This window comes from Vespa mandarinia, chromosome 3 (assembly GCF_050613455.1).
Source record: "Vespa mandarinia isolate Hongniang chromosome 3, ASM5061345v1, whole genome shotgun sequence".
Taxonomy (NCBI): domain Eukaryota; kingdom Metazoa; phylum Arthropoda; class Insecta; order Hymenoptera; family Vespidae; genus Vespa; species Vespa mandarinia.
Genome location: NC_140812.1, coordinates 12147182 through 12172500, shown reverse-complemented (window position 1 = coordinate 12172500; position 25319 = coordinate 12147182). Strand labels below are relative to the sequence as shown.

General features: G+C 43.4%; 1 protein-coding gene across 2 annotated transcripts in view; it reads left to right on the top strand.

The window, feature by feature from the left end:
• Positions 1-2524: 2524 nt before the first annotated feature.
• LOC118445104 (netrin-1) overlaps positions 2525-25319 on the top strand; it is a 110046-nt gene continuing 87251 nt past the window's right edge. Inside the window, exon 1 of one of the 2 annotated variants that reach the window (XM_035874091.2) lies at positions 2525-4760. In XM_035874091.2, coding sequence (XP_035729984.1) covers positions 3365-4760 — 1396 coding nt within the window. In that variant the 5' untranslated portion in view covers positions 2525-3364. The remainder of the gene's footprint in view (positions 4761-25319) is intronic. The other variant, XM_035874090.2, reaches the window with a different exon arrangement.

Sequence of the window (25319 nt, the reverse complement as noted above, 5' to 3'; positions counted from 1 at the left end):
AGAGAGCGATAAAATACAGGACACAGAAATACAACACATAATACACAGATACACACGCATCGATCAGTCCGATAAGTTTTCTCTCCTCCGAACCGACCGATCGTTTCACCGCCACTGAGAGCTTCCTCGAGGTGTCACGCGTTACTTTCAACGGTATTTCGTACAAATACTATATTAACTTTTTAGGCGTAATGTAAGCTTCGTAGAGAGAACAAACGAAAATAAGAAAAAAAAAAAAAAAGAAAAAAAAAAGAAAGAAAGAAAGGAAGGAAAGAAGGAAGGATGGAAAGAATTAAGAAAATAAAACAGAGAGAAAAATATGAGCAGGAAAAGCGCGGATCGCAACGGACACGAGCGGTCATTTTAATAAATTATATTTATATATGTATATCACACGCGTATTATACATATGTACGTATAATATATATAATATATCAAACGAACGAAATTCGTTTCGTGACTTTTCTAGGATTCGAGATCTAAGTTGATCTCTCTCTGAAAGATAAATGAAAGAAAAACTATAAACAAAAGAAAAAAGAAGAATATGAAGATGAAGAAGAAGAAGAAGAAGAAGAAGAAGCCGCCGCTTTCGTCTCGTTGCGATTCTTTTTAGTACCGCAATGTGTTTTTCACGGATAACTCGACGTAAACTTTCGCGACCAACCGCAAAAAGATTCGCGAACGACGTGGAGGATACTCGTCGTTGTCTTGTAACATTGTAAAATACCATGAAATGGCGAACGTTTAATAAATTATTTGATCAGAATCTATCTTCTCTTCCTCCCCCGTCTTCATATTCATCTTTTCTTTTCTCTTTCTTTTTTCTACTTATGTTTTAGAGGTAACACGCTCGATCGTATCAAGATCTTTTTCTTTTCTTTTTTTTTTTCTATTTCTTCCTCGTCGAAGAGGATCAATTTTACGGTGGACGGCGTTAATCCGAAAAGAATCATCGATCCCAACACGAATCTCTCGATCTTTACGATAATTACAACGTATAGACGCGATAATCGTTCGATCGTTCGAATCCTTTTTAGAAGAAGAAGAAGAAGAAGAAGAAGAAGAAGAAGAAGAAGAAAAAACTCTGCCGTCTAATCCTAACCCTAAGATAAATTCATTCATCCAGGATTATATTGTTTCCTCTCATTGTTCGTTCCATTAAGAAAACTCGTTCAAAGTACTTCCGACCAGAGGGAGGAAAGAGAGAGAAAGAGAGTTTGGGTTGCGGAACGCGCGCGAACTTTTAAAGTTTGAAAGCGGCGTAAAACAAACATGAAAAATAAAAATAAAAATAAAAAGAAGAAGAAGGAAGTCGAGGCTAAGCCGAAAAGCCCAAAGTCAGGGACCGTCATCACGGGCGCGCGTGTCCGGCTCGCTGCCCGCCGAGATTATATTAATTCGATTAACGAATGCCGCTCGTTGAAGGGTTCCGGATATATACCCACATATATATATATATATATATATAAATATATATATATGTGTATGTGTGTGTGCATGTGTTATACATGTATATATAAATGTAGAGAGACAGAGAGAAAGAGAGATAGAGAAGAGGTCCGTTCCTCTCTCGTGGATTTCTCTCCTTTGGATGGTCTTTGCGTTTCGTTCGCGGCCGAGACGGTTCGAAATAATCGGTCGGCCAAATAAATCCGATGATTTTTTCTTCTTTCTTCGGCTCGGTTCTTCTGCCGTGCAACTTATAATTTCAAGACGTTAAATTTCAAGCTGTCAAGACCCAAGAGAATCTGGTCCATCGCGTCGAAGGAGATCGCGTGACTCTTACGCCTACCTCGTTACCTGCGTTTTCTCTCAATCTTATTCCATCTTACAATGTACCGTTTTCTCTTTTTTCTACTTCTCCCCAATCCTCCCCCCCCCGTCCGTCGATCACGTGTAGGATAAACGTGTATTATTTCGTTCTAGGAGAATTTCATCTGAAATGTCGTTAAATTTTGATAGTCGAAAAGGATATTTCTCGTAAAAGGCAAAATGTATGTGTATTTGAGAGGAATAAAAAAAAAAAAAAAAAAGAAGAAAAAAGAAAATAAAATGTATAGAAAAAAAGAAAATGGTACGGGGGAGGGGAAAAAACGATCGAACTCGGATAATCTTCCAATCGCATATGACGCGGGTACACGGCGAATACAGTGAAATCGGCCGTCCTGCCTCTCCGGCCCCCCTCCCTTCCCGTAGGCGATCCATCCATCCGTTCGTTTCCGCAGGTTTCTGCTGCGTGCGCTACCACGCAGCATCCTTCTGGATCCGGAGGATCCACGGACGCGTTCTCGAGTGGTGGGGAGAGAGCACGTAGTTGGATTGGACGAGTAGGGTGGTCGACGAGCACCGACGAACGGAGTTGGAACGAACGTCTACGTGTGTGCGAGAGAGAGAGAGTGAGAGAGAGAGAAAGAAAGAGTGAGAGAGAGAAAGAGAGAGAGAGAGAGAGAGAGAGAGAAATAGATAGTGGAAAGGGGTGGGGAGGGTTTAGAGCGAGAGAGGGACTCCGAGCAGTTCGGACGTGCATCGCGCGAGGACGGCGACTCAGTTAGCGGCGAGCCGCCACGAAGTTAGGGTTGCTTTTTTTTTCTCTCCTTGTCATTTTTCGCGTCCGAGTTGAGCGTCGTGTTCCGCGATTCATTCCCTTTCCTCGCTATATTACCTTCTACATACCGGCTAAATCCACTGATCGCCCATCGAGAAAGATTCTATGATCGTTTGCAGGATATCAAATTGATCGGTAGTAATGAAGCTACTGAGGCAATTGTACTCTTGCACAGGGTACACCTAAAAAAAAAAAAAAAAGAGAACTTTTCCGTTTCTTTTCTTTTTGTCCTTACGATCGAGCCAAAGTTTTCCTTTGCAAAGCGGATATACGGTCTCCTTTTGTTACCTTTCGAGAGATCCTCTTCCATGTACGAATCTGAAACTGTTTTTTGGTCGCACGAGGAGGCCTGAAAAGGAAGGAAGGAAAAGAAGAGAACTAACCAGGAATCTCATAGAAAGCGTCGATATGACAACGACGACGACGTCGACGGCGACGACGGCGACGACGACGACGACAACGACAACGACGACGACGATGAGAAGGATGTAAAGAAAAGGTGTGTGGGATAGAAAGAGAAAGAGAGAAAAGTAGAGAGCAGAGAAAAGGGTTCGACGTCATTTCCTTCCCTCTCGTTTCCCTCCCTTTTACAAAGGGGTCAGAGTTCGGGGTGCCTGAAAGGGCTCCGCGGTACGAGACATCGAGAGAGAGAGAAAGAGAGAGTGAGAGAGAGAGAGAGAGAGAGAGAGAGAGAGAGAGAGAAAGAGGATCTTCCTGATACTTCGTAAAATCGAAAGGGGAAGAAAATAAAGGAAAATAATGTCGATAATTTCGATAGGATCCTCGTGGATCCTAGCCGCTCTTTGCGGCCTAGTGTTGGTCCAAACGAGGAGTTCCACCGCCGGTGGTGAAATTTATGCAAAAATGTTCTCCAGTCAACAAAACCCTTCGGATCCTTGTTACGACGAGGACAGACCGAGAAGGTGCATCCCGGATTTCGTGAACGCCGCGTTCGGTGCGGCGGTCGAGGCCTCCTCGACCTGTGGCAGCGGAGGTCCTACGAGATATTGCGACGTAAACGAGCAGGCCGGTGGATCGATCGGTATCGGGCAGTGTCACATTTGCGACGACAGTACGCCTAGGCGGCGATTCCCGGCTAGCTATCTGACCGACCTAAACAACCCGAACAACGTGACGTGCTGGCGCAGCGAGCCCCTCGTCACGTCGCAAAGCTTCTCCGCGCCGCCGGACAACGTCACGCTAACCCTATCGCTCGGGAAGAAGTACGAGCTAACTTACGTAAGCCTACAGTTCTGTCCGCGCGCTGCCAAGCCCGACTCGATCGCCATTTACAAGTCGATGGACTACGGGAAGACCTGGCAGCCCTTTCAGTTCTACTCGTCCCAGTGCCGGCGGGTCTACGGTAGGCCAAACAGGGCGACGATCACGAAGGCGAACGAGCAGGAGGCAAGATGCACGGACAGTCATCGTTACACGGGAGGCGACGGTTTAGGACCGGTCGGTCGGATAGCCTTCAGCACCCTAGAGGGCCGGCCATCGGCGGCGGACTTTGACAATTCTCCGGTTCTCCAGGACTGGGTAACCGCGACCGACGTAAGGGTCGTCTTCAATAGATTACACATGCCCCAACAGCCCAGTCAGGATCAGGTCTCGCAATTGGGAGTCGTCGACGAGCACGTAGGCCTCGGCGTCGAGGAACTCGCGAAACGCGAGAGAGAACGCGAGAGGGAACGCGAGGAGAGATTGAAGAATCAAAAGAGCAATCTATTGCACGGGGTCGATGGTTTTGTTACCGCTCTTCCCCCCTCGATCCATTCTCATCAGGTGATCGCGTCGCGCGAAATGCAATCGAACGACGCTCTCGACGTCGCGCAAGATATGGGCTTTGTAGCAGTGACCGGGAGCACCAGCACCATCGGCACGACGACAACCACCACGATCTCCAGTAATCTTGGTGGCTTGAACGTAGTCGGTACCGGTACCCTCGCGCATCACTACGCCGTCTCGGACTTTGCCGTGGGCGGCAGGTGCAAGTGCAACGGCCACGCGGCAAGGTGCATCCCCGGCAAGGACGGCGAGGTCGTCTGCGAGTGCAAGCACAACACCGCCGGTAGAGATTGCGAGAGGTGTCGGCCATTCCACTTTGATCGACCCTGGGCCAGGGCCACTGCGAGGGACGCCAACGAGTGCAAAGGTCGGCTCACGGATTTCATTTTATGATTTTTATAAGACTCGACATATTTTTTACCCGATCTCTTATTCTCGCGTTAATGAACAACGTTGATACGACTTTTCTCTTTGATATCCGATAGATCGTTAACTTTGTTACCCCGATACAGGCCGTAATTGCAGCTGAAATGGGCCATGTGAAAATGAGAGATTTTCAAAATAGGACCGGGTTCTCGTTTGAGCGTTCCGTGTCGTTAAACGACACCCGCGAAGTTGCTATCACCCGCGTGGGAGGTCAAAATGTTTGACATTCGAGAGCGGTTCGGAAGGGCTGAGAGCCAAGGGAGAGGAAGGGAAGTTGAAAGGTGTTGTTGTTCCTGCGACTCCGGGATCGTACACGACGATTATCTATGCTCGCGCGTTACGCTCGACCGTCGGGGAATGCAAAACACGGCCTCGATCTATGTCCTTTTTTTCAACTTTCTTCCCCCTCTCTCTCTCTCCCTCTCTCCCTTTTTCCTTTGCCACCCGATAAGGATTTATTTAATCCGATAACCGAGTTTAGATACCGAGACGAATGCGGCTGGTTAAACTGGATACCCGTAGTAGTATCGAGAGCGATACGCTAACTCGCGAGTTACCAATTCCGAACCAGTTTCCCAGCTTTGTTTCGCGTACGCATACTCGTTTATTTATTAACGATAAATAGAAGACTCATTCGATCGATCGATCTCTTCCTCTGGTTTGTTTTGTTTCCCCCCTCCCCTCTCTTTTTCTGTTTTTCTTTCGCTTGAAAACATTCGAGGACCGTACAGATTTCGAATTAATCGGTCGATGGTTCGTAACAAAATACATTTTCGTTCGTCAACGTCAAACGGGATATGTATAAAAGGAAAGAGGAGAAAAAAGAAGAGATAGTTTTCTCTCCGTTCTTTCTTTGTGGACTGCATATCGGAGGCATATTCATTGAATTTGATCGGGCAGCAAGGGATTGCATGGGGGTGTGTCTTCTCGGTGGGATTTCGAGATGTAAAAAATAAACACAAAACAGACGAGTCCAACTCGATCTTTTCCACCCTCTCTTCCTTTCTTCTCTCTCTCTCTCTCTCTCTCTCTCTCTCTCTCTCTCTCTCTCTCTCTTTCTCTTTCTCTTCTACTCTTGTTCTTTCCAGTTTCGTATCTTTCCATCCTGGTCTACGTTGACGATCGAGCCTCGAGGGAAAGCAGCAGCCCTTCCTTCGGCTTCACCCCTTAATTCGAAGCGGCGAAGCGTTATCCTCTCTCCCTCTCTCTCTCTTACTCTCCTTTTCGTTCGGAGGCTGCGTGCCGAAATCAAAAACGTCGAGGGGTAAAACCACCCTCTAAAATCGTTTCGAATCGATAAGGGACGGCCCCTTTCGCGCGCCGACCGCGATCTGCACGCGTGCGAATACGCGACGCGTTCTTTTGGGGTCGTTCGTTCGCTCGTTCTCGCGTTTCTACGTTTCTTGCTCGCTCGGACGCGCGAGTACATACGCGAATAAGAGAATGATCGAGAGAAGGGGGGTTACTGCATCGATGTAAAAGGTGCGATAACGCGTTGGGCTTTCATCGAAATTAATTGCGCGCGCACGTACCTTTTCCTTCTTCATTCTCTCCTCTCTCCTTCTCCCATCTACCTTCTTCCCATTTCCCCTTTTCTCGTATTATTTTCGAAACACGTCAAATAACAAGAGAATAACACGTAAATGAAAAAAAAAAAAAAAAGGAAAAAAGGAAAAAAAAAACAAAAAAGAGAGAAAACGAAAAGAATAGAAAGAAATAAAAAATAAATACTACCTATGCGAGGTTGCGCGAACGTTGAAAGCTCGATATTAATTCGAAATAACGAAGGGGTGGGTCGCTAATAAAACGTTTTCGAAGGGACGAACGATTTGTTTTCAACTCGAGCCGCCTCGAATTCTCTCGGATATTACAAAATTTGGTATAGCATCAACGGGAAAAAACGGTAGGGTATTTTGGGATCGATGGGAAAGCTCGGTAATCGTTGCTCCTCGAAATCGGCTTTCGTGCCGATTCAACGCGGTCGGCCATCCGTGAAACGTCGCTCGTTTTCGTTCGCGTATGTTACGTGCGATACGATACATCGCGGAAAATGTCCCGTACGAAATTGTCGTTATAAATATGTTTTTCATTTTGTTTTTCCATTTCGTTTTATTACGCTTTTCTTTTTTGTTTTTTCTCTTTTATTACGCCTCTACACTACTCGCAAATTATTCCATTGGGAAACACAGTAGATCTCCATTAACGTTTGTCCATGGTACGTATATACGTGTGCTCGTAAAGGAAAAAAAATTCTCTATATTCTCAATCGAAATTAGAACTCAATAGCGAGATCGGTATGTGCCCCAGCAATTAAATTGAATTTTTAATCTTTCCGTTTCTTCTTCTTCTATTTTTTTTCTTTTTTTTTTTTTTGTTTGTTCCTTGTTTTTTTCTTTTTTTTTTTTTTTTATTTTATTCTTCAGCTACGCAACGCATATATAGGATATACGTAAGCAAAGTTGTACGTTTCAAAGTATCTGCAAATGTAGCGCTAGGGAAATGATTAATTATCGAGTGAAGCACGTTCACCGTAATATCGTAACACGAATCGAAGTAACGAGTTCGTAACGGACGAGCAATTAATTATATACCGGAGGAACGTTCGCCACCGGTCGTTCGTTCGTTCGTTCGTTCGTTCGTTCGTTCGTTCGTTCGTTCGTTACGTGACGAGGCCGTCGTCGTCAGTGGAAGTGGACGCAACACGTTGCGAGCACCCTTTGACGCTGTCCATTTTGTTTGCCAACTTGTTGGTCAATGATGTCGCTTAACCGATCTAAACGCAAACTTTGGCACTCGTCATGTTTGTTCGACCGTTCGACGCATTCAACAAAAGTATATCTCTCTACTTCTTTCGAGTATCCTCTCGTAATTCGTCTTTGCGCCTTTGAACTGACACGACTCTTAGATCACAAACTTTTTGTCAAAATTGAGAAAATTTTTTAGAAAAGCCGAGAAAATTATATATCGTTTAAAATAACAGGACGTGTTCAATTGATAAAACGAAAGAAAAAAAAAATAAAAAATAAAAAAGAAGGAAGGAATAAAGGAAGGAAGAAAAAGAAAGGATTCCATCTATTCGTACTTCTCATTAATGGCTTGTACGTTGGTACGTCCGTTCGTAGATACGTATGTACGTGTGTACGTTAAGCGACTAATTAACATCTATGACCGACATAAATACGGTCCAACACTCTGTATGCTGTATTTACGGGAGTGTCGCTTTTATTAATATACCGTGCTTGGTATATTTACAATCTAGACTCGTTTAGGACTATCGTAAGTAGACTGGACTGGTATAATATCGTAAGAGATATTGCTTTCAACTAAAGATTTTTTCGATTTCCTCTGAGATAGGCATCACGGATTCACTGTTTATCGATGCACATTATACGCGTAAATGCTCTTCGATAAGAGATATTCGTTCGAGAGTGTTCGGTTATCTTTAATGCGACGAGAAAGAATCGGATAACGAATGCTACCAAAATGTAAAATTTAAACGAGAGAGAAAGAGAGAGTACATAATGAAGAAAGCGAATATAGAAAAGCTATTAGCGTTTCGTGTCGAGAAGCGATTTAGGATCTTCAGGGTCAACCGTTGAGGTTTTTCCACTTTGTAACTCGCACCTTCTACCTCGTTATCGGGACATTTTCGTCTTGCAAAACTTTTGAATTTGGCAAAACATGTTGGAAAGAAACGATCGTACGACGAATATACTCGTACATGAACGAACCATTTTGGACCGGTCGATAACGTTGTTAATTAGGCAGTGCCGGTGTGTTAATTAATTTCTCTGCCGTGGAGAAATTGCATCGGAACGTGATAGCCGTCGAACGCCGAAACTCGAGGCGGCCTGTTACGACTCGAAAAACTTCTCTCTTTCTCTCTCTCTCTCTCTCTCTCTCTCTCTCGCGTATCGACGATTGACTCGTTCTCCAAGTCAAAAAAAGAAAAAAAAGAAACAGAAAAGGGTAAGCCGCGTTACGTTAATTGATACGTGGCCACGCGAATCGTATAATTTCTCTTGGCGCGAGAATCATGCGAGAGGTTATACCAGCTGTTCGGGTACTTGCTTGGTGAATTTTTCGTTTCGTCGAGGAAAACAAAATACAAAATAAAAGAAAAAAAAAAAAGGAGAAAGAAAAAAAAGAATCAAAGAAAGCGAATTAAAAATTATAGGACGTCGTATTCGTTATGGACATTTTTTATAAGAAAAATAATTGCTTACGGTCAGACCGTTCTTTTTTTTTTTTTTTTTTTTTTTTTTTAATGAATTTTCAATTGGCAACTAAACGTAGTACGAAGAGGGAGATGAAGGATAAGGAGAAGAAGAAGAAGATGAAGAATGAAGGAAGTTCGAACGACGTCTGGTGAGTTGCCTCGGTACGTCGCGCGAGTCTCTCTCGTTTCTCGAGGCTCGGGCGTTAATTTGACGCGGCCTGCTGTGGCGGCCGTTTACCGCAATGAGTTATATTCTCGGGGGGGGCACGTTTATGCGAGAGTACCGCATGCGTACGTATAACATACGTACGCGTACGCGTACATGTTTCGTACTCACCTACCCTTTTTCCTCTTCCTACTTTCTCTCCTTCTGTCCTTCTTGTTTCACGATGGAAAGAGAGACACGCTTCGTTGATCCTTCTCTCTCGCGCCATTTCCGATTCTCTTTGTATACTTCAAGGACTTTCCCTTGAGACAGTTTCTCTTACTTTTATTTTTCCTTTCTTTTTTTCCTTCTTGTTTTGTTTTTGTTTTATCTTTTTACCGATTGTGACCTAGCTAGCGTTCATGTAAAAGCAACCGAGACGATATCGTTTCACGGCCATTGAAATTCTTCGTCTCGCCCTACCGCGAAAAACTTGGATGGTCCTGGATCTCTTCCGCATCGCCGGACGGGGGACACTCGACGATTTTATTACGGGAATCCTTTCTCCAATTAAGCGGTCGCTATGGTGATGCCGGCGAGTGCTTGCCGTGCTGCTGCTGCTGCTACTACCACTGTTGTTCCTCCCGCGAATAAGGGGGTGAGTTGGTTCGCGAGAGGAGAAAATGGAAAAGAGATCTACCTATGTACACTATTCGTGTACTCTTTGAAAAAAAAAGAAAACAAGACAGATAATAGGAAGAAGAACAGACTGTCCTGAGAAAGACGTTTAGAGATTTTCTTTTTCCTTTAAAAATATTTTTAATCTACCGGAGAGTGTATACGAGAAAAATGCCGTCTGAGTTGTTATAAATTAAGATGACCAAAAAAAAAATATAATCGTGCCGTTCGTTGGTTATTTTAAATCGCGACAATACGATTCGTCGAACCGGTTGATTACGATCCAATGGAAAGAGACCGTAATAATCGCGGCAACTTAAAGATAATCGAGAAATTTTATTCAAGTACATATGCATTAAGAGATTTCACTTGCCCATTGGATTACTTTTGGTTCTTCTTTTTTTTTTTTTTTTTTTTTTTTTTTTTTTTTTTGATGATAAGGAGAAAAGAAGATACCCGTTCTCGGCTCGTAACCACTTTGGTATAATCTACTCGATAAGGATTGGGTATTTATTTTTCTTTTTTTTTCTTTCTTTCTTTCTTTTTTCTTTTTTTTTCTTTTATTTTTTTTTTTTTTGATAAAAGAAAAAAGAGAGAGGACAAAACCTCCGAGGAATTTTGTTTCGTAGGAAAGTAAGTAAATAAGTAAGTAAGTAAGTAAGTAAGTAAGTAAGTAAGTAAAGTGTACTTACCTGCTACTCGCGAGAAGATGACGAGGTGAAGATGAGAGTCGCGTTTACGAGCCGGCGATATTACCATCCGATAACGCGATTCCACGCATCAGCAATTTCATCTCGAACGTTCTAAAACGTCCTACGGCTGTGGTCCCCATTCCCCTTCTCCTCCTCCTCCTCCTCCTCCTTCTCCATCACCTCTCCCTCGGTTCAAAGCCCTTATTATACCAAGTAATGCATCTAATTATAACGCCGGATAAAATTGCCCTTGATATCCTGCGAACGCGAAGATTAAAAGCGGTTATCTTTAAATAACTTTCCACTCACGAAATCTCGTTTCCCGGCTCGGCACGAAAACCAAAAGAATCTCGCGTCTCTCTCTCTCTCTCTCTCTCTCGAAAGCAGGAAGAAGCAAGAGCTCACGCTGCGTCCCGTGAGAACGATAATCCACGTTCTAAAATCCACTTAGAAAAAAGAGTGAAAAGGCTTTTCTCGAGATAGAAAGACAGAGGAAGATAGATAGATAAAGAGAGAGAGAGAGAGAGAGAGAGAGAGAGAGAGAGAGAGAGAGAGAGAGAGAGAGAAAGGGATCCTGGTAGTGATCCGACACGAGAATTAGGAAAAGAAGATGGAGAAGAAGAAGGGGTTACTGAGAGAAGGGTGGAAAAGCTCAAACGAGCGAGTGAGAGAGAAAGAGAGAGAGAGAGACTCAAATTAAATTACGTTTTAATTTCGTGGCCATTTCGCCGGTGCGCGAGCGCGTTTAGCGATACGTCAAATATCCGACGCAATTTACATTTTAAATTGGACACTTCTTGTCGCGCTGCTCGAGGGCTCCGCCATCGTCCTTTCGAAATTCTTCTAGTGCGAGCCCTGCTATCGAATCAAAAGATTTTTGAAATTCTTTTCAATGTTTAAATATTTACGTTTGATATATTTTTTTTTATTTTTTTTTTTCGATATAACGTAATTTTCGAAATATATTTTTTTACGGATTGTAATGGGTCACCCTGTAGCTATATACATATATATATATATGTGTGTGTGTATGTGTGTGTATATGTATATATAGATATATATGTATATATCGCCGTCTCCGTTTCCTTTATAAAAGGTTTATATATCAACTCCACAGGCTACTTGTTCTCTGCGACCGATTCTTTCTCTCTTCTTCTTCTTGTATTTATTTTACTCTTTCTTCTACCTTCGTCGTCCTTTACCCTTCAAGATGCAAAAGGGAGCACGAAGAGACACGAAACAGCAACATGAGGAGATAGAGAAAGAGAGAGAGAGTAGGGAGGGAGGGGGGGAGGGAGAATGCCCCTGGAATCCGCATGATAGATCGTTTTCTCTCTTCGCCGCCTCTTTTTCTTGCCACGGAACATCGGATTCTCTCGCAGGAACGACGGAGGCATCCTTTTGGTACCGCGAATAGCAACCCTCCCTTCTCGTTCCGAATCCACCGGCGATTATTCTTCGGCTGTTGCGCGCTCTGCGTGAATGAAACTTTGTCGCGAACGGCCTACTGAATGGTTCATGTCTCTCTCTCTCTTTCTCTCCCTCTTTCACTCTCTCTCTCTCTCTCTCTCTCTCTCTCTCTCTCTCTCTCTCTCTCAGTCCCAAATTCCCTACATCTTTTAGTAATATTTTATTTATATAGATAATACGTATGCATCAGATCAAATAATATTCAATTTAATTCGAACGATTTATTCGTTAGTCAAAATCTAATTCGTCTTTTAAAAAGTTTAATGGAATTTTCGCGTATACGTGTAGATCGATGAATGAGCTTCGTTCATTCACACGGCCCAGTTCGGATTCGACGAAGCGACGAAAGGAGAAAAGGAACGAGCGAATCCGTCACGTTTTGCGCACCCTGTTAGGAAAGGAGCTCTCCGTGAAATGCGTGTACGCGTGTCACCAAGCGTAAGACCGTTCGACCCGTTAAACATCGTACGACGATGACTACGACTAACGCTTTGCTTGCTTTAAAAACCCGCGCAAACGTATACGCGGCCGCCAGCTTCCGAACTCGCTAGCTCGTTAGCGTACTCTTGTTTATTTCTGATCGATAGATTTTTCGAATGGATATGCCAGCAACAAAACAGAAGAAAAAAAAAATAGAGAAAAGGCCAAAAAGATATGTACGAAATGATTTTTTGTTAATATCGTCGATGAACCGATGCCCCGTTTCGAGCTTTATTTTCTTTTTTTATTATTTATTTTTTTCCCTATTTTTGGGGTTATTTTCTGTTATTGCCGTTTATTTTGTTTTGAACGAGAGAACAATTAGAGAAAAACAGTTCGATCCTGATGCAATTGCGAGCGTTTGAACGTACCGCAAAAACATACCGCTCGCTCGCAAAAAGAAAGCCTAAAGCGATAAACGAATATTTTTAAATGTACGACCAGTTGGACTTCCGGGTGGTACGATGCAGATTCGAAGAATTAATCGTCTTAAACGCGATACCTCTTTTATCGTTGTTTAGTGTCGCGTTACACGATTAGAACGATGTGACGGGAAGTTTAAGATTTCCAATCCGCGTTAGATAGACGAAACAAAGTATGTAATATTTTTCAAAGATATTTATAGTCGAAACTATCGACATCGTTCATATACATAACTCTTTCTCGTTCCATATTCGCGTCGGGAGAGACACGCTTATCTACCGATCGAGCTTTTTTGCTCATTGAAATCCGAGTTGGCAAGAGAAGCGCGGACTTTCGCGTATCCTCTATATTGGTAGAAGGGTTAAAAGAAGCGTTTCACGGGACGTTGGCCGTTAGAGAGAAGGACGGTAGCCTCTCTCGTTTCGTGTTTCCTGCAGTGACGTACACGTGCGCGCTAGCTTGCTTTGCCTCAAATCGGTCGGTCGCGGTTGGTCGGTCGGTCGGTCGGTCGGTCGGTCGGTCGGTCGGTCGGTCGGTCGGTCGGTCGGTTGGTTGATCGGTTGGTCGGTCGAAGGCTCGAGCAACGGAGGCTCCAAGTGTAGTACCCGCGTACTTACGTACTTTTATCCGCAGGCGTGTGCGTAGCTATGCGAGTACGCACGAGGTCGTATAAATAAATCCAAGAGCTGCCACGCGGTCTGCCATGAAGCACGATGTCTCGAGTGTACCGGCACGACGTTTGCTCGTGCTTGCGCACACCAGCTAACGTTGCGAGCTCTCCCTTACGAGAAGACGTAGCGCTGTTCTTTTTTACTATTTTCTTCTCTTTTATTTATCCGAGCAGGTGCTCGCGAGTCATGCTCCTTATACCGTACCTTATACCGTAGATATTCCGTTCAGTCAGAGTATTCTCGCAGACTGATTTCTAGGTTAAGATTCTCTCCTTGTTCCAATACCGAGAACATGGAAACCGCAGGATCGTCGTCTCGCCGTTACCGACCGTCTCGAAGTCATTTATTTTCTTCCTCGCTCGTAACCCATTCGAAGTCGTTACATTCCCGCTCATCTTACTTACCAGCGGTTACCGTTTTACAACGCATCGTTTAACATAATGAATAATCGAAATAAAATAATCGTTTACACGTGTCGTTAGCTTAAAGAGAATGTCTTTACTTTCGCGACTATTATTCATGCGGTCTCGGTCGTCGCGGTTTATGCTCAACGACGAAACGAACATTTTTTTTTTTTTTTCTCCAAGATATTCTTGACGTGAATATCTTTAAAGCGACATTGATCGATCCCTCGAACGTTTATCCTATACCCAGCCGCAACCCAGCCGTTCCAACCTTCCCTATCAAAAAGCACATATTAAATCCTGCGAGAGAGTTTTGCGCCAGCCTAATACTCTCGCCATCGAGAAGAAGGAGCCGAGCCAACTCGACGATTTATGGATGCACCGACGATCTCGTTACGTTCCCTTGCACCCTCTCTCTCTCTCTCTCTCTCTCTCTCTCTCTCTCTCTCTCTCTCTTTCTCGAAGTATCGCGCCGGACAGGAAGCGTCCTAACTTCAAAGTCATTAACCGTCGACGGTGTTAAGTCTCGAAGATCGGCCCACGCTATGGTGCCAACGTCAACAACAACAACAATAACGAGTTTTCTGCGGTCCATGAGAGTAGAAAGAGAAAGAGAGAGAGAGAGAGAGAGAGAGAGAAAGAGAGAAACGAAGATGGGGAGGAAGAGAGAGAAAGGAAAAGAGGCGTCCTCGGTCGTCCCGAAATAAACGGCGACCGCATACTCGCGTTCGTTCGCTCGCTCTTGCGTATTCGCTCGATCCAACTTCTTCGTCTCTCTTGGTCCGTCGTCTCGTTCATCTTATTCGTCCACTCGCACATTTTTGCGCCTCTCTACGTTCCACTCCCTCCTCTTCTATCCTAAGCGGCCCGATTTGCAAGACCGAATGATCCGACGGAACGACCGAATGTTCCGCGTCCCTATGGAACGAGTAGAAGAGTTTGAAACCAGTCGACTTGGAGGGATCAACGGAGGGATCGACGGAGGGATCGATGGAGGAATCGACGAGCTCGCCGGCACCTTTGCCCAGGATTCCCTTAAATGGTCTCTCCTTGGCATCGCCTTTTAGAAACGACCACGGCGTAGAACTCGTCTTACCATTCGATGTCTTACCGTGCGATGCCGTGCCGTGCCGTGCCATGCCTGCTTTCCGTTTAAACGAACGTGCCTTCTACATTTCTCCTCTCTCTCTCTTTCTCTTTCTCTCTCTCTCTCTCTCTCTCTCTCTCTCTCTCTCTCTCTCTCTCTCTCTTTCCTCCTATCCTCCCTTCCACGAGCTGTTTTCCTTTCTAGTTCTAAAGTTTCGAACTTTCGACTTCTAGATCCGACGATAACACTCGGCTGTATAATCGTCTCGAGCTCTTCCGCGTTCGTTGTCTATTCCTTTAGCACTGTTTGGAATTCAAACTCTAAGCTCGAGATAAAGTGCGAGAGGATTCCTTCGTTTTCACCTTTTCCTCCTCGTTGGACAGCTTCAACGATTGACTCGCCGTCGAGACGAAAATAAAGCTTCCCTTCTAGTCGGTCGGTCCCGTCGGTACTTCTCCTCCTCGTTTCCTTCTTCTTCGTTCCGCAAAGATCGCCTTCGTCGAAATTAACCGGCAGACCAGGTGGTCCATTCGACGAAGAAGAGAAGAAGGAGATGGAGGAGAAGGAGGAAGAGGAAAGAGAAATACGCGAGAGTGCGTTGCCACGTTATTATCGGGCATCTCCACCTCTTCTCCTCACGTTTCTACTTCTCTAAGAGGAAAATGTTTTTCTTTATCTTTTGCCTTCCTCTCGCACTTCCTATTTGCTATTCCTCTCTTCCTCGTGTATCGATGGGTTCTCGACGGTTTTTAATCGAAAACATATTCTCGCTCATTAACGCGTTTATCTTTCTCCTCGTGTTCGTAGTTTTGTTTTGCAAAAAAATAAAAAATAATTAAAAAAAAAAAAAAAAAGTACTATGACTTGTCGATTACTACTTATTTAATATCGGACATTGAAAAATCTTCGGAAGATATACCAGTATCATTAGCAGGACCATCATAACGGTATTTAATAGTATTTGCTTGTTCAGCTACTTCTCTTGGTGGTGTAGATCGAAAGGAAAATATAATCGCGACGAGATTCGTCGTCGTCGTCGTCGTCGTCGTCGTCGTCGTAGACTATCTTTCGTAGATTTTTAATAAATTAGACGAGGTTTATAAGCGAGATATAAGGTGGAAAGAGGATAATAGATCGACGTGTCGACAAAGAGAAAGCATCGACAAACGGCGAGCTTGTCGGCATAGGTTTCGCGTGATTCGCGCGCGTCTTCGGATGGAGCGGGACCACCCGATAATACCCGTGCCATGTCCATTTAGATAAGCTTCGAAGGCTTAGAAAGTCGCTTAGCTAGCGCCGCCGTTCTCGTAGGAGTGTCATCGAATTTGTTCACGCCCACGCGAATCGATGCCTCTTTACGACCGACCGGCTTCGCACCTCACCGCCTGTGATTCTCCTTTCGAGATTATCGTTCCTTCATCTATCGACACCGATAACGCGTTTTATCTCGCTTAACGCGTCGTGGGAGCAATTCCCTTTCTTTTTATTTATTTATTTATTTTTTATTCCTTTTTGTTTCCATCTTTTTTCTTCCTTCGTATTATTTATCCCGTCAATTGCAATACAGTCCGATTTATATATCTCGAGACTTTCGACCTTTTTATTCGATTTTTGTACAAAGAAGCACGTAAAAAATCGACTACTCTCGAAGATAGCCCTGAAGGATCCTTCGAAGCCGATCTTGGGGCCGATCGAGAATCGAGTAATTGGATCTCGATCCACGTAACGCGTCTCGAGAGCTGGTACAGAAAGGTGCGAGAGCAGCGTAAAAGGGGATCGATGAAAAAGGGAAGAAAGAAAGAAAGAAAGAAAGAAAACGAAAAAAAGGAAGAAGAAAAAAGAAGAGAGAAGGCCGAAGGAAGCGAGATTTTTTGGTGGCTCTATCTGGACCGTCGCTCTGGATAATCGCTATTCGGCGCGAAGCGTACGGCCGCGGAGTCGATTCGAAATCGAAAAAGTTTAGTCGATAGCCATGAACTCGATGAACGTCGTATATTCATTGAGCTAGCAGTCAATAGATACTCGAGGCTCGTTTTTCTTTGGAGAACGCGTACGTGAGGCTGTTTCGCGATCGCGTACGTGACGCGTCCAAGATGAGGATCGATCTATCGCGAAGTTGAATTTCAAAGACCTTCTTGAATCATCTTTCAATATTTTTTTTCCTCTTTCTTTTCTTTTTTTTTCTTCCTCTTATTCTTCTTCTTCTTCTTCTTCTTCTATTGTTTCCGTTTTATTGTCTTTTGCACTTATTCCATGGAAAAATCCTGTCAACTACGTTGGGGACAATGAAACAAAGTTTCTTTTTCTTTTCTTTTTTCTTTTTTTTTACAATTGTAAAACAATATTCAACGAGCGGAACAGCCACGTATTCGACGAGGCAGAACCAATAGCATCGGTGCGCGTGACGAGCCGGAACAGTGTCACGGTGCGTTAACATCGTCTGCCTCCTCTCGCCCTCTCTCTCTCTCTCTCTCTCTCTATCTCTCTTGACCACTTAAACACGGAAAAGATATATTAGATCACTTCGAATTTATCATGGTTAAAAGCGACAATCGGATGTATATTTCTATCCGCAAAAGTATTTTCTGATAAAAGTACGATATAACTGGATATATCAAAAAGAAAAATGAAGAGAGAGTAGATGAAGGAGGGTGGAGGAGAAACAGAAAAAAGTGTAGAGGAAATTACGTTGAAAAGTTGTTGGTCTGTTAATTTCGAACTTGTTATCCCCTTCTCTTTTTTCGCGATAGACAAAGAGAATGGCCGTCGGAGAAAGAAGTTTGACTCCCTAAAGTTCGAGATACGAGTGTAAAGAAAAGGAGAAAAGGTAAGTCTTGGAGTAAGAACCAACCGTGAAGAGTAATGAAATGAAACTCTCGTTGGCTCGAGTCTTGGGTTCGGTAAACTGGTGGAGACTCGCGAGAACGAAGAAAAGAATGGAACGGCTCGAGGTGAAATAAGGAAGTAAGAAGGTAACCGGTAACTAGGAAACTTGGAAACTGCCTAGAGTGTCTTTGGAATAGACGTCTTGGGTAGTTTACGTTGTTGGCTCCGTGAAAAAAGAAAAAAAAAAAAAAGAAAAAAAATAGTACTCGGTGCTAACTGAATTCTTAAAGTTAACGTTTAAAACATAGAGATCAGCTTGCAATCGATGATAATCCGATATAATCGAAAAGTCGCTTGCAACGAATCAATGAAAAAACTAGGGATTCTGAAAAACTATGGATGAAGCGGAAAATTCTTAAGGAACAAAGGAGAAAACGAAGATAGGAATATAAAGAAGATGAACGCGAGTACCCGATCCATACTTTGCGAAAAACTTTTCCTCAGTTCTACGAGCTAAAGATCTTTTGAATTTTCAAACTGACGAGGTTACAAACTTGCCTGAAAGAGAGAGAAAGAGAGAGAGAGAGAAAGAGAGAGAGAGAGAGAGAGAGAGAAAGAAAGAGAGGGAAAAATTCGTGACTTGGAAGGAAAATTTAAGGATCGTCGGACGTGCCAGAGAAGTCTTGTGTATCCTCCGCGAATCTTGATTTTGCGATGTACCCATGGATGTTTTAAAGAATTACGGTACGTGTTACGATCTTCGATCTTAATATCGATCTCCGACGAGAACGCGTTCGTTGGAGTTTACGGAACCGTGATAATCGAGCGTTATTAAATGTTCAACCGAGCGGCAACCGCTGAGTAATTAGAGGTTTAACGTTACAGAGCTTTAATGTGCCGTCGCACGATTAAACTTTGATCTATCGAAAAAGTTTTAGACCGTCTCACGTACCAGGTTGAAATACATTCGTTAGACGAATATATTAGGGTAAAGGGATGTGAATGGGAAAGAGGTTGTGACCTTGACTCGTACCATATCTTTACACGACTCACGTCCAGCACGCGGGGGAATCGTGGGTGTTCGATAAATTGGCCGGGTGGGACGTCGCATTGTCTCGCTCACAGATTGACCGCTTAATCACGTGGCCACGAATGAGGAACAGGAATTCTTGCTGGTTGCTGGCTCTTAGGTAGGCCTGTAGGTCGTCGTTTTCTTTTTTTTTTCTTCTTCTTCTTCGTCTTCTCTTCTTCCGACTTGTCTACCACTCGTCTTTTCGTGCTCGCTACATAATGAAGAGAAACGACGGTAGGAAAAAGGCGAGTGGTTGGCTGGTAGAAAACAAGGATTAATTGTCTACGCTCTTCTATTCGGCCTCCGCACTTTCTTACTTATTTCGAATCTTTCGAGTCGTGTGACTCGTTTAAAAGGATCCATCATTTTTATTTCTCTATTTCAAAGAAATTACGATAGAAAGAAAGGAAATGTGTAAAAAAGAAAATATCGACTCGGAGAGAGTCGTATTCTCGAACGAAATGAGATAAGAAAAAGCAATTCTTCGAGTTGTGTTTAAGTTTCACGCTTGTGGACGACTGAAAACGTCGAAATTACTTTCTCTAGACGAATAAAAGGTCGATCGATACTAATAGCAATATAGGAATGTCTTTTTTTTTTCCGTCGAAAAAAAAGAAACATATCCGGCCGACAATATCCTGAAAAACTTTCCTATCCTCGGGATTCGCAACGATAGTCGCTTGATGCGTGTGGTCCAACTGGTACGTACGTCGGCAAACAATCCCATCTCGTTCTCTTTTTTTTTTTTTTTTCTTTTTTTCTTCTTCGATTTGGTTTCTTTTTCTACAGGATACTCGTAAGGATCCCAGGAGAGGGCGAAGACGCGGAAAAATAAACAAAAATCTGAAGCCCCTCGAGCGGGGAGACCAAAAGCGACTTCTCCTTGTTTATTTTCTCACCTCGACACGTCGGACGATGCGACGTGTTTCTTATTCTACCAGGGAAAGTCCAGGGAACGACGAGGTCTCGTCCTGAATATATTTTTCATTGAGACATTTATTCAACAAAACGTCAGTAAGATGAAAAAGGGAGAAGCAGAGTTCGGGACTCACAAGTGGCACTTCTCCCAACCGTCGAAATAACCTCTTCGAAGTTGTATCAACTACTTTTTAAACGAACCTTCGATATAATTTCTTTATTTAGAAAATTTACTTTCAAGCGTATGCATATGAGATTTCAACATTCTTTCCTCGTGTATGAAAAGAGAAAGAACCATATATGTTCATGTGGTTGTATCGATTGCCGAGCAGGCACATATATACATACATACATACGTACGTGCATGGTTATACTGATACGTAATACCTATCTACTTCGTTAAAAGTTAAGAAAAAGGAAGAGAAATGAATGTGATGGAGAGAAATGAATAGAAGGGAGTATGTCCGATTCGATTGGTCGATTTCAACGATGCGTGTTACCCGAAGGAACGACGAGTGACCCGGTGATATGCCGCGATAGGAGAGAAACTCGCGAGGCGTAGGTGCCGCTTACGGCTCGCCGATAAGATCGAGGACCGGCATACCACGAGCTATCGGTCATTAATAATCGACGCACCTTCGAAGATCGAATGCGAAATTCTCTCTCTCTCTCTCTCTCTCTCATTTTATCTCTTGATCTTTTTCCTTTTTTCTCGTTTACCTCTCGCTCTAGAAACCGGTGCCACGCGTTCGTCACGTTCGAGATCGATGCTTCGCATTTAATTGTCAATTAAGTCGCTTCAGAGAAAAAAAAAGAAAAAAAAAAGAAAAAAAAAAAGAAAAAAAAAAGAAAAAAAAAAGAAAAAAGATAAAAGGAAAAGCTAGTCATTTTGACTACGTAGGGTAACACAACCTCATTATTTGTAGATCAAATTGTTAAAATGAAACATATGTAAGATCATGTGCATTTAAAACGTCATGCTATACGTTAAGTTTAATTTGATCGTACGCGTCTGGGCTAGAGAGATAAACTTTTTTTGCTTACGTTGTCTCCTATGGGAGATTAGCCCCCGACCCTCGGTGGATCCGACATATTTTCTTTCAAAGAGAACGGAGAAGGGATAAAACAGAATGGGGGAAAGAGAGAGAGAACATGTGACAGGCGCAGTAATTACTTAACTATTTAAACGCGTACGATTACCAACGTGACAGATCGAACACTCTAGGAGGGCGAATTAATTTTAAAAAATACGTACGAAAAAAAAAGAGATCCCTCGATCGAATGATACGGCAAAATTACGAGGTGGCTTGCCCTCTCTACCGGTCTTGGAACGATCCAGTATAGAAGAGAATTAATGCCGAATAAGAACTCATAAGATCGTTACCAGTGTCACGATCTTAAACTCGTAAGAAGATCTCAAAGTCAGGATGACGAAGGTAAAAAAGTGACTAAAGGATCTTCAAAGATGCCGATTTCGGTGATCGCGAACGAACGAGTTTCTCTTTCTCTGTTTGCCTTGTAGAAAAGTAACGGAAGAAGTGGAAGTGTGTGCTTCAACGTGGATAACAAGGAACAGAGGTGGTATCCTCTCTTGGAGTACTCTTCTCCGATACTTTCCTCCGATACTTTCCGCTTGAAGGAACGTACTCTTTTGAACGTACCTTTCTCTCCTTCTTTCTCTCTTGTCCAATTACCTTATTAAATTATAAAGTAACACGGGCTCTCAAAGGCGTTCTCATAAGAATGTTATGAGATTTCCGTCGTTATTAGAGGAGATAACGAAGATGACTCTTTCTCTCTCTCTCTCTCTCTCTCTGGCTCTCCTTTGTCGTTCGTCGAGCATCTTCGATCCTCCTGTCAGGATAAAGCGATGTTTGGGATGAGACGTCGAGGTAGTATCGGGAGCAACGACGATGGCAGGACAAGCGGCAAAGACGATCAAGAGAAAATGAAAAAGAAGAAGAAGAAGAAGAAGAAGAAAAAGGGTCAGCGCGTGTGCCGAGTAGGATACGTAAAGGCTCGTGTAAGGATGCGTGCTCGTCTCGGTCGTGTAGGCGTTGGCGCGTAACGTTCGTGCGCGCGCCTTCTCTATATACGCAGACACGCACACCATGCGTTGCGACAAAACGCCAGGACCACCCGTGTTAGCCAAAGTATCTCGAAGAGAACTAACCAACGAAGAAAGAAAGACCGAGAGATGGACGGACGATCGTTCTACGCTCTCGAGCTGCGAATTTGTTCTTCTGGAAAGCCGACTTTAACTTTTTTCTGCCTTGCCTTTTCGAACGTAACACGCTGGAAAGTAAAGCCGATCGATAGTTTCGAACCTCCGCGAAGATTGTCCAAGGATATTACAACTTTTTATTTCTCTTTCCCCATTTCAATCCTCTTCTTCCTCATTCCTAACGATCGGGATCGAACGATCTCACGCATTTATCTTACATATTTCTATTTTATCAAATTCAACCTATATATATATATACATATATATATATATATATATATATATATATATATAATTTTTTTCCCCCGTTGCATTCGTTCTGGATGATCGATCTCTCACTCTCTTCGTGCCGGCCATTAGGAACCTTTTAAAGAAGCAATTTTCTCTGTGTGTTGTGCACATTCTCTCTCTTTCGCTTGCTCTTTCATTACGATTTCGATTCGAAACGCAGCAACGTGTTTTTGACAGTAGTAGACGAGCGTGCTTCGTGTGAATACGTTATTAAAGATTTCAAACGTGACGTATTGGTAATGAAGAGGGAGGGGAAAGACCTGCCCTTTGGGAATAATCCGATCTCTTTACGAGTGACATCGTGCGTTAGAGAGGAAGCGAGCGAGAGAAGAAAGAGAGAGAACGAGTTTGCTATAGATGGGAGGTCCCGCAACTCTCTTTCTCCGTTGTCCACCTCTTTTCAAGATGCTAATAAGTACGATCTCCATGACAAATGCCGTAGCTGCAACCGCATGCTTTGCCGACGTTGCTTCGAGCACGGTGGTCTTCCTCGTGATCGAACTCTCGACAAGACGGAGAAGTCAGAAACGCCAGGTTTCTCTCCGTCGATCTCTACTACTTCCATCTCTCTTTCTTCCTTCCCGTTCTCTCTCTCTCTCTCTCTCTCTCTCTCTCTTTCTCTCTTTTTTTTTTACTTTTACTTTTTTTTTTTTATTCTTTCCTTTCCTTTCTCCTTCGCGATCGGATCACGATCGATACGCCTGCGAGCGAAAATTCGCCTTGGCGCTGCATCAGTCTTCGTTCATCCTTTTATCCAACTTATTTCACCTCTTTCTCCATTCGAAAGAGAAAAGTAAAAGATATGAAATTACTCTCCATGAAGATTTCTTACGAAAACGTCGGGCTGTTAAACTTTTTACGATCATTTTCCAGATGATGCAACGGGAACGTAAGTATCTATCTCGCAAATAGATCGCAAAATATACATTTCTACCGTTCCTCCGTTGGGCATTCCATCTTTTTCTTTTCCTCCTCTTTCTCCCTTCACTTATCCTTCTTGCGTCTAACCTTAGCGAGATAAAGTCGGTAGATCATAAAGAGGAAACGATAAAACTGTTTTCAGATAGGCGGGAAAAGCGTTTCACTTGGAAGGATGGCATATCGAAAGCGATGTTTCCCCTTCTAGTTTTTACGTTGAATTTCGAAATGTGCTTCGAAAAGGGAGGAGAGAGAGAGAGAGAGAGAGAGAGAAAAACTCTGCCTTTTTGTCCAAGTACAAAACCAAGTATTGGTCCCATGTGTTGTAGGAATCTACGGTTCGGATATTCTTCGATGAACGTCGGTGCCTTCGGGCGTTAAAGGACGTTAAGGGAATTCCACGGTCTGAAAGAGGTGTGGAATCGACCAGAAACGGTCGGTTCGAGGTGCGAACGCACCCTAGGAAGTCCATTGTCCTCCCCTCCCACCTCCCGTCCATTGCTACGTTCTTTCGTCCACCCTCGGAAAAAGCATCGACCGCCACCCATGCCGTGTCCACCGACCGATATAATACGCTCCTATAATTCCCATATGTGTCCGAGAGAGAGAGAGAGAGAGAGAGAGAGAGAGAGAAAGAAAAGAAAACGACTGAATCTCTGTTAGTAGCTGTGTACCCATGACACGTAAAAATTCACATGTGAAAATCTGTTTTTTTTTGTGTGCGTGCGTGTGTGTGTGTGCAAGAGGAATGTTTGCGCAAGACCTTGAGTGGATATTCCATTGTATCGACGTGTAGCACAGAGAGAGAGAGAGAGAGAGAGACAGAGAAGGCTTTGGAATTTCAAGGAAAGTCCAAGGATGATAGTTACGATTTCGGATTAGCGTAGAAAAACAAGCGTATCCTTCGAAAAATATGACAGAAGTGTGCGAAGAGTGTTTGGACACGTTTCATTGTCCTTAACGTACCCTTCGTACATTCATAAGGTTCAAATTTGAATGGCCTTGTATTTTTATCGTCGGTGTAGTATTTCATCGTAGGTCTCCCTTTTTCTTTTCTTTTCTTTTCTTTTCTTTTCTTTTGTCAACAAAGATTTCCCAAGTACGGTCTATATTTTCTTAACTCTCTCCTTCTATCTCGTTCATTGTCGCAGCTATAAATTTTTCGATTAGTAAAATATTCACGAGGGAAGAAGAAGAAGAAGAAGAAGAAATTGATAATTAGCGCGAATGCTTCCAGCTACTCGTCGGCGTATTTCGAAGAACTTGATTCAACCTCTTATCTAAGGACCGAAGATAATAATACGTAAGAAAAGCGCGTCGATGTGGGTATATCAAATTTACGAGCGAACCAAGCCGAGTGTTTCCGCGATATCAACGAAAGACGACGTAATGGAAGTGTTCTTTCGGAGCGCCGTCGAGAATAAGAGAGAAAGAGAGTGAGTGAGTGAGTGAGAGAAAGAGAGAGAGAGAGAGAGAGAGAGAGAGAGAGGAGGGGGCGAGGAAGAGACTGTGGGTGGAAAAGGTGCTCGGAGAGGGGAGAATGACACTGATCCTAGTAAAGATATCGTCCGCGGAAAATAAATCGTTAGAAATCCCGAGAAGAAGATTCCAGCACGCACGAGGCGTTACTACGTACGTTCTATCGGTGCCGATAAATTGGAATTAATTAGCGAAAATAAACGAGCTCCTTGATTCTCGTCCGCGTGAAGAAACGGACGCTGATCGTGAATGCTAATGAAACGATAAACGAAACCGTCGTCGTGGAGGCGTAGAAGAAGTAGGTGGGAGTGGAAAAGAGCAAAAGAGAAAAGTTAAAGGTCCGTTTCCAATGTTCCGCGAGTTCGTCGGACGTTTAAAGCTCGCCTATAAATCATACGACGATTAATCTTAATCAGAGTCGATATTAACCACGCGTAACACGATGAGTTACGATCGGCAAACATGCTAAATTGAATTATATCTATCATCTGCGTGACCGACCG